This window comes from Andrographis paniculata, unplaced genomic scaffold (assembly GCF_009805555.1).
Source record: "Andrographis paniculata isolate CXL003 unplaced genomic scaffold, ASM980555v1 Contig57END, whole genome shotgun sequence".
Lineage (NCBI taxonomy): Eukaryota > Viridiplantae > Streptophyta > Magnoliopsida > Lamiales > Acanthaceae > Andrographis > Andrographis paniculata.
This window is the reverse complement of record NW_026137592.1, coordinates 5,858,319-5,868,775: the sequence shown is the minus strand read 5'-3', so window position 1 is coordinate 5,868,775 and position 10,457 is coordinate 5,858,319. Positions and strand designations below refer to the sequence as shown.

At 40.3% G+C, this 10,457-nt stretch overlaps 1 protein-coding gene across 1 annotated transcript; it reads right to left on the bottom strand.

Moving 5' to 3' along the window:
* Nucleotides 1-2,204: 2,204 nt before the first annotated feature.
* Nucleotides 2,205-2,699, bottom strand: LOC127256899 (uncharacterized). Its single transcript, XM_051283125.1, has one exon. It carries the CDS (start codon nt 2,697-2,699, stop codon nt 2,205-2,207), a length of 495 nt encoding a protein of 164 aa, XP_051139082.1.
* Between the last annotated feature and the right edge of the window lie 7,758 nt (nt 2,700-10,457).

Genomic DNA, 10,457 nt, shown 5'->3' with positions numbered 1-10,457 from the left:
TCAAAATAATTTATATTGGACCAAGTGGTACAATACAATAACAAGTAAAATGGCCAGCAAGAAAGCTTGTTCAAACCCAACCGAGGCATAAAAAGAATAGATTAAATCACACACGAACTCATAAATACAAAAGTAAATTGATTCTTCTAAAATATAAACTTTAACTTACTTCTTCGAACTCTATTTTTGGGAGACCTTTTTAACATTTCGAGTAGGATTTGAGATTTTCACGACGAGTAATACTTCCAGCAGCAGCAATGCTTTTTTGCGAAGAGGTTCAACGGCGATGATTTCTGCTGAGTGCTTTGCCAACGACAGATTGAGTGGAAAGAGAAGTGTTTAGAAGAAATTAACATATTCACAATGTAGGATCCTGGGCTTTATCTAGATTTTGTTGTTTTTTTTGGTTTATATTTCTGTAACTGAACACAATATATAAATAAATATTCTAAGCACATTACTCTGAAATAAATCAAGATAACTTTGGAGTACATAATTAGATATTGTAGGTTTATATTAAAAACTACTTCCTCGTCGGTTACCAATCTGAACCGTCCGAAACTACTTCATCGTCAGTTATCGATCTGAACCGTCCGAAACCGCTTCCTCATCGGTTACCTTCTTTGTTATTTTCTCAGCACGGAAGGCCCTCATTTTCTTGTTAGTCGATTGGCGAGCGAACTCCTTGTCAAACTTTGTTTGGTGAAAGTCCTTTAGTTCTTCGTAGTCCAACTACCAGTCGCTCACCGGATACCTCTGGTCAGTTTCGTTTGTGTACTCGAATTTGAGGTAATCTACCGGAAACTCTGGGATGAATTTTCTGAATGAGATGGACTTTAACTTCTTGAGCTTGCTCCAATCTTCGGTAAACTCCAACAGGCTCCTTTTCTTATAGCAAGCTTCTGGCTGCGTCGGCTCAACAAATTCAGCCCCCGAGCTTGTTGTCACCACCTCCTTCTGTCTGTGCATTGGATTCGCTGAATCCTTTTCCAGATCCTTGTTTCAACCTTTACAAACTCCTTTCTCACAGCTTTCTCCTCGCTGGGATCTATTGTGATGGTTGAGAATGACCTAGGGTTTTTTAGTACTTTGCGAATAGAGTTTAAATCAGAACAACTTTAAACCTGCATTATTAGTTCCAAAATGAAAACAACAATCAAGTAACATGCAAAAATATCCTAATTCTCGCTGATTTGAACCCTATTTCCTCTTCTCACAAAGAAACAGAACACTCCAAGGAGGGTTTCGTTGTGAAAAAAGGAGAAAAATCACAAACCTAGAAAATGCATAAAAAATATGCAAAATCGATCCATACAAAGCAAGAATCAGTTGTTATCTCTAAATCTAGTAGATAATATATCACAACATAAATTTAATTTATAAAAATTTTCGCAAAGGTTTGAAGAACAGATAGTTTTCGCAAAAATTATTTTGATTATGTGTTAATGTGCGTGAAATCAAAGACAATAACCCATGAAATTGAGTAAATAGACCAAGGGCGAACCTAGATCTTACCTCCGATTTAGCTAAAATTGGTTGAAGGATTAAGATTTTTCGTATTTTGACACACGGAGAACTGGTGGTTTTCTCTGGCTTCTAGGGAAGTTACTGTAGGGTAAAAGTGTAAATGACCGAGGACTGGTATTTATAGGAGAGGTCACTCACTTTTCAGAAGAATGCAAGCAAAAATGCGGTATTCTAGAGACAATCCATTATTATATTATTATAAATGCATAAATGGAGAGTTATTGGGCGGGTGAGCGATTAAAACACTACTTCTAATTGTCTTAAGTATGACACACAAACAATGATGGAAGCGGTATTGTGTGAGTGATAACGCTCCTCCAGCATAAATCAAAATGAAACAAGCGAAGCGACAGTTGGCTTGGGTCAGGCTTAGGTTAGAAGTTAAAATTCTACGTAACCTAATCTAGGAAAGCAATAACAAAGCATTTAAACTCTATTCTAATAAAGTAATAACCTAACTAGAAAAGCGATAACGTTTATTCTACTTGTAAGCAGTAAACTAACTATGAAAAAAGTAATAGCTATTCTATAAAAATGATAATAGAAGTAGTAAACTCTAACTACGAAAACAATGATGAAAGCGGTAAATTCTAACTACGAAAGCAATAAACAAAAACCGGTAAATCTTTTGACGGAAATAAAATTAGGCAACTTTGGATGTAAATTCTGAGTCCTAATCACTGAGCGAGCTTCTGAACCTCAACCAGATTTATCTCCGCATCAACCCGCTGCAATATAGGCCCTTCGATATATGGTTTCAGCCTCGCTCCACTGACAAGGAAGAAGTCGCTCTCCCTGGGGTTATCCACGTTACTGATTCTTATATCTCCACTTGGCAGAACTTGTCCGACTATGTACAACCCAGTCCATTGTGATCTCAATTTTCTTGGGAATAAGTGGAGCCTAGTATCATATAATAAAACATTGGATCCCTCAGAGAAGTCTTTCTTTTTTAACTTCCTGTTGTGATAGAACTTCATTTTTTCCTTATATAATTTTGCACTTTCATATGCCAGGTAGAGGAACTCGGTAAGATCAAGCAGTCGCTCGGCGCGCTTCTCCGGAGTGGGGAGAAAATCAAAGTTCAAATACTTAATAGCCCAATATGCGCGATGCTCGAGTTCCAGAGGTAGATGACAAGCTTTTCCATAGACCAACCTATACGGGGACATCTCAATTGGAGTCTTGAAGGCTGTTCTGTATGCCCACAGCGCATCATCCAATTTATCTGCACAATTCTTGCGACTCTTATTAATTGTGGTCTGGTGGATGTATTTGATCTCTCTGTTAGAAACCTCCACCTGACCGCTTGGTTGCGAGTAATAGGGCGTAGTTAGATGTTGGCAAACACCATATTGTTGAACGCAATATTGCAGCGCCTTATTAAAAAAATGGGTGCCTTCATCGCTTATGATAGTTCTGGGAACCCCGAACCTTAGAAATAAAGTTTATTTTAGGAAGCGGATCACTGAGCGAGAATCATTCGTAGGGAGCGTCTGCGCTTCAACCCCCTTGCTCATGTAATCTACTGCCACCAGAATATATAGCTTTCCATTGGAATTTGGAAATGGTCCTATCGCTTTGAGATAGAGCTTCGTCTTTGGCACTTGTCGCAAGCCTTGACAAAGGCATCTGCATACTTCTGTAGGGTAGGCCGAAAGAAGCCTGACTGCAAAACTTTGGCCGTTGTGCGCTGGCCAGCGAAAAGCCCTCCTATATGGGAACCGTGACATTCATCCAAGATCTGCAGGACTTCTGACTCCGCTACACAGCGTCGGATAATTCTATCAGAGCCGATGTTGAACAAATAAGGTTCATCCCAGAAGTAGTCCTTTGTCAAACTGAGCAGTCTTTTCTTTTCCCTTTGAATAGTGTGAGCGGGAAATTGCCCTCTAGCCAAGAAGTTAGCCAGGTCTACAAACCATGGCTCTTTACCCTGTACAAAAAACAACTTCTCGTTAGGAAAAGATTCGTTTATACCTGGGGATGTGTCCTCCGGTTGGCTTAATATGCTCAAATGATCAGCGACGTAATTCTTTTTCCCTTTGCAGTCCTTGATTTCTATGTGGAATTCTTGAAGTAGAAGAACCCATCTGATCACGCAAGCCTTCATTTCTTTCTTCTCTATAAAATTTTTTATAGGTGCATGATCTGTATGAACAATGGTCTTGCCTCCGATCAGATATTGTTTGAACTTCTCGGAAGCGAAGACAATAGCTAGCAACTCTTTCTTGGTAGTAGTGTAATTCCTTTGAGCGGAGTCCAACGTCTTATTGGCATAATATATGACATTCAGCTTAGACTCTACTTTCTGTCCTAATATAGCGCCGACGGCATAATCGCTTGCGTCCATCATCAGCTCGAATGGTTCGCTCCACACTGGTACCGAAATGATGGGAGCGGTTGTGAGTTTCTCCTTCAGAATCAGGAAAGTCTCCTCACACTCACTTGAGCACTCAAAATGAGCATCTTTGCACAACATTGCGGTGAGCGGTTGATTATTCTTGTTAAAGTCCTTGATAAAGCGACTGTAGAAATCGTCATGTCCAAGGAAACTTCTAACTTCTTTCTCATTCGAGGGCCTGGCATGTTTTCAATTACACTGACTTTTGATCTGTCCACCTCAATTCCGACGAGCGGTATCTTATGGCCTAAAACAATTCCTTCGTTCACCATCAAGTGGCACTTCTCCCAGTTCAGCATGAGTTCAGTCGCTATGCAGCAGAGCAATACCCTTTCCAAGTTATGCAGGCATTAGGAAAATGTTTTGACATATACCGAGAAATCATCCATAAAAACTTCAATGCAGGAGTCCAGGAGATCACTGAAGATATGATACATACACCGCTGGAAGGTGACTAGGGCATTGCAGAGCCCGAAAGGCATCCTCCTGTAAGCGAATGTACTATATGGACAAGTAAAAGTTGTTTTCTCATAATCCTCCAGCTTGATGGGAATCTGATGGTAGCCTGAGTAGCCATCGAGGAAACAGTAGTATTCATGTCCTGCAAGCTTTTCAAGGCATTGATCAAGGAAATGGTCTTTCTTACGCTGCGTTTAATCTCTTATAGTCGATACAAACTCTCAATCCAGTGACAGGTCTTGTCATGAAGACCTCCCACTTGTCGCTTGTCTGTTCGACAAAGCCTCATTTCTTCGGGACCACTTGGGTTGGGCTGACCCACTGGTTATCGCTGATTGGATAGATGATACATGCATCAAAAAGCTTAATCGCCTCTTTCTTTACTACCTCTTGTATATTATCATAAGGCGTCGCTGAGGCTATCTGCATGGTTTCACTTTAGCATCCAGCCTTATATGGTGCATACACACCACTGGGCTGATTTCTTTGATGTCTAAAATTTTCCATGCGAAAGCCATCTTTTTTCTCTTGAGAAGGAAGACAAGTTGAGCTTCTTTGTCCGACAACAGTGACGCAGAGATTATCAGCGGGTAAGTCTCCTCCGGGCCAAGGAATATGTATTTGAGGTGTTCAGGTAATTCTTTAACTCGTCCTTAGTCTCGGATTTTCTCTCTAGTTCTCGCTTCATTTGTTCTATGGACTTGGTAGGATTTGGTAAGTTGTCGCTTCGGTCACCAGAGTCCACGAAATGCTCCAGCTCAAGCGAATCCTTCTCTGAAATTTCTTCATGAATTTCAATTGTTAAACAGTTCTCAAGAGAAGTTAATTCATTTAATTCATTGATAAAATCACAATTTTTTTCTTGAGGTTGGCGCAACACATTGTTCATAGAAAATGTGACTTTATCTCCACCTATACTCAATGTAATTTCGCCTTGAGCGATGTTGATATTAGCTTGAGCGGTGGCAAGAAAAGGTCTCCCCAAAATTATAGGAATTTCGCGGTCTTCACTCATTTCCATAATTATGAAATCTGCAGAGAAGATAAATTTGTTTACTTGCACTAGCACGTCATGAATAATCCATTTCGAGAGTCTTATTGATTTATCTGCCAGTTGGATTACAGTTCTACATGGTTCAAGCTCATAAAACCCTAATTTACTAAAAAGGGAAAAAGACATAAGATTGATACTAGCTCCTAAGTCGCATAGTTCCCTAATTGGTTTTAAATTTCTAATAGTACAAATAATGATAAAAATCCCAGGATTGTTGAGTTTCTTCGGGAGGTCCTCATAAATATGGCGCTGCACACCATTTCCAATTGCACCGCTGCTTCCTCTTCTAGGAATGCCTGCTTTCTATTGATTATATCTTTAATGAACTTAGCGTAATGTGGCAACTGCAACAAAGCATTTAAGATTCCTCGTTAAATTCCTTCGAATTATCCTTCTTCAGATTTTTGGTTGGGAAAGGAGCCCTAGGTATTGCTTGAGTTGGCATTTCCCCCATCTGTTTAGGTCCCCAAGTGGCTGGTGTCGCTCGTGGCTCGGATGGACTTACTTCCTCATTTTTCGTTTGATTTCTCTCATGCATAAGTAAATTAACAACAATAGGGATATAAGAGACAATAGTACCTCTGACTGGCAGTGGTGACGGTTGTGTCCGTTTCCCACCCCTTGTCTCAACTGTCTTCGCTTGGTTCGGGACAGTCTCAACTGTCCCAGGAAATGTTCCCTTTTGCTTCAACTTCATCGCTTCAGCTATCTATCCGACTTGTATTTCTAACATTTTGTTCGAGATAGATGTGTTGCGCTGGAACTCTTGATTCGCCTACTCAGTGTTCCTCCATAGCTCCTCCAGACTCAGCGGTTGTTGTGCCGCTATGGGAGGCTGAGCGAAAACAGGTGCCTGCTGCGGAAAGTGGGGGGTCTGAAAGTATTGCTATTGCATATAGTATCTCCCTTAATAATATTGTTGCGCAGCGAACTGTTGTGGCTGTTGATATTGTTGTTGATGGTGTGGTCCAGCAAGCCTTTGGGGTTGCCCTTTCTGGAACTAAGGAGCATTTCTATTCGCCATGTAAAAGACCTCCGCTGGGTTCTGAGTCTGCTCAGCAGAGATCTTAGCAACCTGTGGGCTAGACTGGTCTATATAAGCACACTCCTCCGTTGCCACGGTCTCGCTCACTATCTGTTTACCTTTATTACCAGATAAATCTTGTTTCACGAGCTTGGCTAGCTCTTTGATCTGGACAGACAGATTGTCGATCCGTGTATCCTGTGAAACCGTAGTAGGAACCCGGTAAAGACCCCTAGATGGCTCTGGTCTGCTGGTCTCTGGCCTGCTAGTCTGATTGGCTGCCATCTTTTCTATTAGTGCCCTCGCTTATGAAGCGCACTGTCCCATGAGCGAGCTACCCGCTGCTACGTCTAAAGAAATCCTCAACTCTGGAGTGATCCCTGAATAGAAGATCTTGAGCTCCATAAAGTCAAGAATCTCATGGTGAGGGCAGTTGCGGAGCAGCTGCTTGTAGCAACTCCAGGCTTAGGGTAGGGGCTCATCACCAGCCATCTTGAAACTTAATATTTCATTCATCTGGCTGATGGTCTTCGATACATGCTGGTACTTGCTCACGAAGGCCTGCGGTGCTTCCTTGAAAGTGACAGGAATGGGGTAGAGGTTGTCAAACAACTTCCTCGATTCTTCTGATAAAGAAAAGGTAAAAAAATTAACTTCGCAGTGTCCTCTGTGGTTTGTGTGATTTAGAGGTGGCAACGATCCTATTGAAGTTCTGTAAATGCTCATAGGGGCTTTCGTTGAGTAGCCCATGGAATTGGCTCTGGCTAGCCAGACCTATGTAGTCTTATGTACTTGCTCACGAAGGTCTGCGGTGCTTCCTTGAAAGTGACAAGAATGGGGTAGATGTTGTCAAACAACTTCCTCGCTTCTTCTGATAAAGAAAAGGTAAGAAAAAAAAAATAACTTCGCAGTGTCCTCTGTGATTATGTGTGATTTAGAGGTGACAGCGATCCTATTGAAGTTCTGTAAATGCTCATAGGGGCTTTCGTTGAGTAGCCCATGGAACTAGCTCTGGCTAGCCAGTCCTATGTAGTCTTATGATTGACGGTGGTAGTTATACTAATGTCATTAGTGACCTCGCAGTGAAAAGACTTAATTTGAGGATGAATTTGCACTTGAGGCGTTACAAACTACAGTGGCTCAATAATTGTGGGGAAATCAATGTCATCAAACAAGTGTTGGCGGGAATTGAGCTACAAGGTTACAAGGATGAGGTAAATTGCGATGTAGTTCCAATGCAAGTATGTCATATTTTGCTTAGGAGACCATGGCAATTTGACAAAGTTGTACATGATGGCCACCGCAATCGATATACTTTCACACATGCCGGACGGACCATAGTTCTAAAGCCATTGAGTCCTCAAGAAGTAAATGAAGATAAAAATACTTGTACAAGCAGTTTTCCACTGAAGCAAAAGAGAAAATGAACCAAAAGAAAGACAACAAGATAGTGAGCTATGTCGCTAAATCAGCTCGATGTGAGGAGTCCAATTTGAAGACCTCATTAGAATCACCCACATCAAAAGGTACTCCACATACAAGTGCATCTACTCTTTCATATAGCCTAACTACCCCACAACCTCTCAAATCTTCATCCTCACCAATAAATACATCTACCCTGAGCCACTCAAATACTCTACCCTTCTACTCAAAAATCAAACACGAGTGTAGTGATTCAGGGTGAGACCAACTGGAATCTTAAACACAAGAGTGAGAGGTCTAATCTTTTTATGTGTAGGAATGAAGCTTTAAGCTTCGAACATGAAGTTCATTGTTTGCTATTACTTTTTAAACCTACTTATTTTTCCATGAATGACTATAACAAACTTCCACATAGTTTTGCTAACTTATTGCAGACGTATGATGATATTTTTCCTGATGAAGTATCCCATGGTTTAACACCCACTTTTGGAATTGAACACCAAATTGATTTTGTCCCTGGAGCATCAATTCCTAATCGGCCAGCCTATCGAGCCAGTTGGCGCATGTGTGTGGATTTTCGAGCCGTCAACGCTATAACAATTAAGAAATCCCATTCCTAGATTAGATGACATGCTTGATAATTTGTGTGGTTCTGCAATTCTTCCAAAAATTGATTTAAAAAGTGGCTATCATCAAATTCGGATTAATCAAGGTGATGAATGGAAAATTGCCTTCAAGACTTCTTTTGGTCTATATGAGTAGTTAGTTATGCCATTTGGACTTACTAATGTCCCAAGCACGTTCATGCGATTGATGAATAATGTTTTAAGGAATTTTATAAATAAGTTTGTGGTAGTATACTTTGATGATATACTTGTTTATAGTACTTCTATTAAAACACATGTTGAACATTTAAAAGAAGTTTTAGATGTTTTACGGGCTGAGAAGTTATATGGTAACTTAAAAAAATGCGACTTTTGTGTCGACAAGTGCAACATTTTGGGTTTTATTGTAGAAAAAAATGAAGTATGTGTAGATCCTGCGAAGGTTTCAGCCATCCAAGAGTGGCCTACACCTACTAGCGTACGTGATGTTTGCAGTTTCCATGGCCTTGCAAGTTTCTACTGTCGATTTATGCGGAACTTTAGCACTATTGCAGCACCCTTAACTGCAATTACCAAAAGAGCGGATAAGTTTGAGTGGGAAAGTGAACAACAAAATGCTTTTGATACTTTGAAATTGAAACTTACATGTGCACCCGTACTTGCTTTACCTGATTTTTCTAAACCATTTGAACTTGACTGTCATGCCTCTGGTGTAGGTATTGGCGATGTCCTCTCGCAAGAAAAGAGACCCGTTGCATATTTCAGTGAAAAGCTACATGGCGCTGCGTTGAATTACTCAACCTACGATAAGGAATTGTACTCCTTAGAGCGGGCCCTGCAAACATGGCAACATTACTTACACTCTCGTGAGTTTGTTGTGTACACTGATTATGAATCCCTCAAGCATATCAAATCCCAAAGTAAGTTGAATACGAGACACATCCAATGGATCTTATTCACTGACACCTTCCCCTATGTTGTTAAATACAAAAAGGGTAAGGAAAACATCGTTGCGGATGCATTGTCACGCAGGTATGCACTTGTTACCACACTTGAGTCTAAGATCTTAGATTTTTCGTATTTGAAAGAATTATATGCAACGGACCCTGATTTCTCCGATATATTTGCTAAATGCAATTCACATGCATTTGAAAGGTATTATGTACATGAGGGGTATTTGCTGCGAGAAAATAAATTGTTCGTACCTAAATGCTCTTTGAGAGAATTGTTGATTTGGGAAAGTCATTCGAGGGTTTGATGGGATACTTTGTTAGGAACAAGACACTTAACTTGCTGCAGGAACATTTTGTTTGACCATGAATGAAGGCCGAAGTTGAAGCCGTAATTCTTCGGTGTACAACGTGCCTCTCTTCGAAGTCTACTGTTCATTCACACAGTTTGTATACTCCGCTACCTATTCCTGAATCACCTTGGGTTGATATTTCTATGGATTTCATATTAGGTTTGCCTAGGAGTAGGTCTGGTAAAGATTCAATATTTGTTATGGTTGATCGATTTTTAAAAAATGGCACACCATGCACAAAAACCACTGATGCTTCGCATGTTGCTTCATTATTTTTCAAAGAGGTTTTTAGATTGCATAGTGTTCCTATATCCATTGTTTCTGATAGGGAATCTCAAATTTTAAGTGATTTTTGGAAAACACTTTGGGCTAAATTAGGTACAAAATTAATGTTCTCCATATAAGACCACCCACAAACTGATGGTCAAACTGAAGTTGTTAATCGAGCTGTGGGTAGCTTGTTTTTTCTTAGTTAATGAGAATTTGAAGAGTTAGGAAGAATGTTTAGCTCATGCTGAATTTGCATATAACCGTACGATTCATAGCTCTACGAATTGTTCTCCATTTGAGGTTGTTTACGGTTTTAACCCATTAACTCCTCTTGATATTATGTCATTGCCACGCAATGAGCATGTTAGTTTTGATGGCAGAAAAAATGG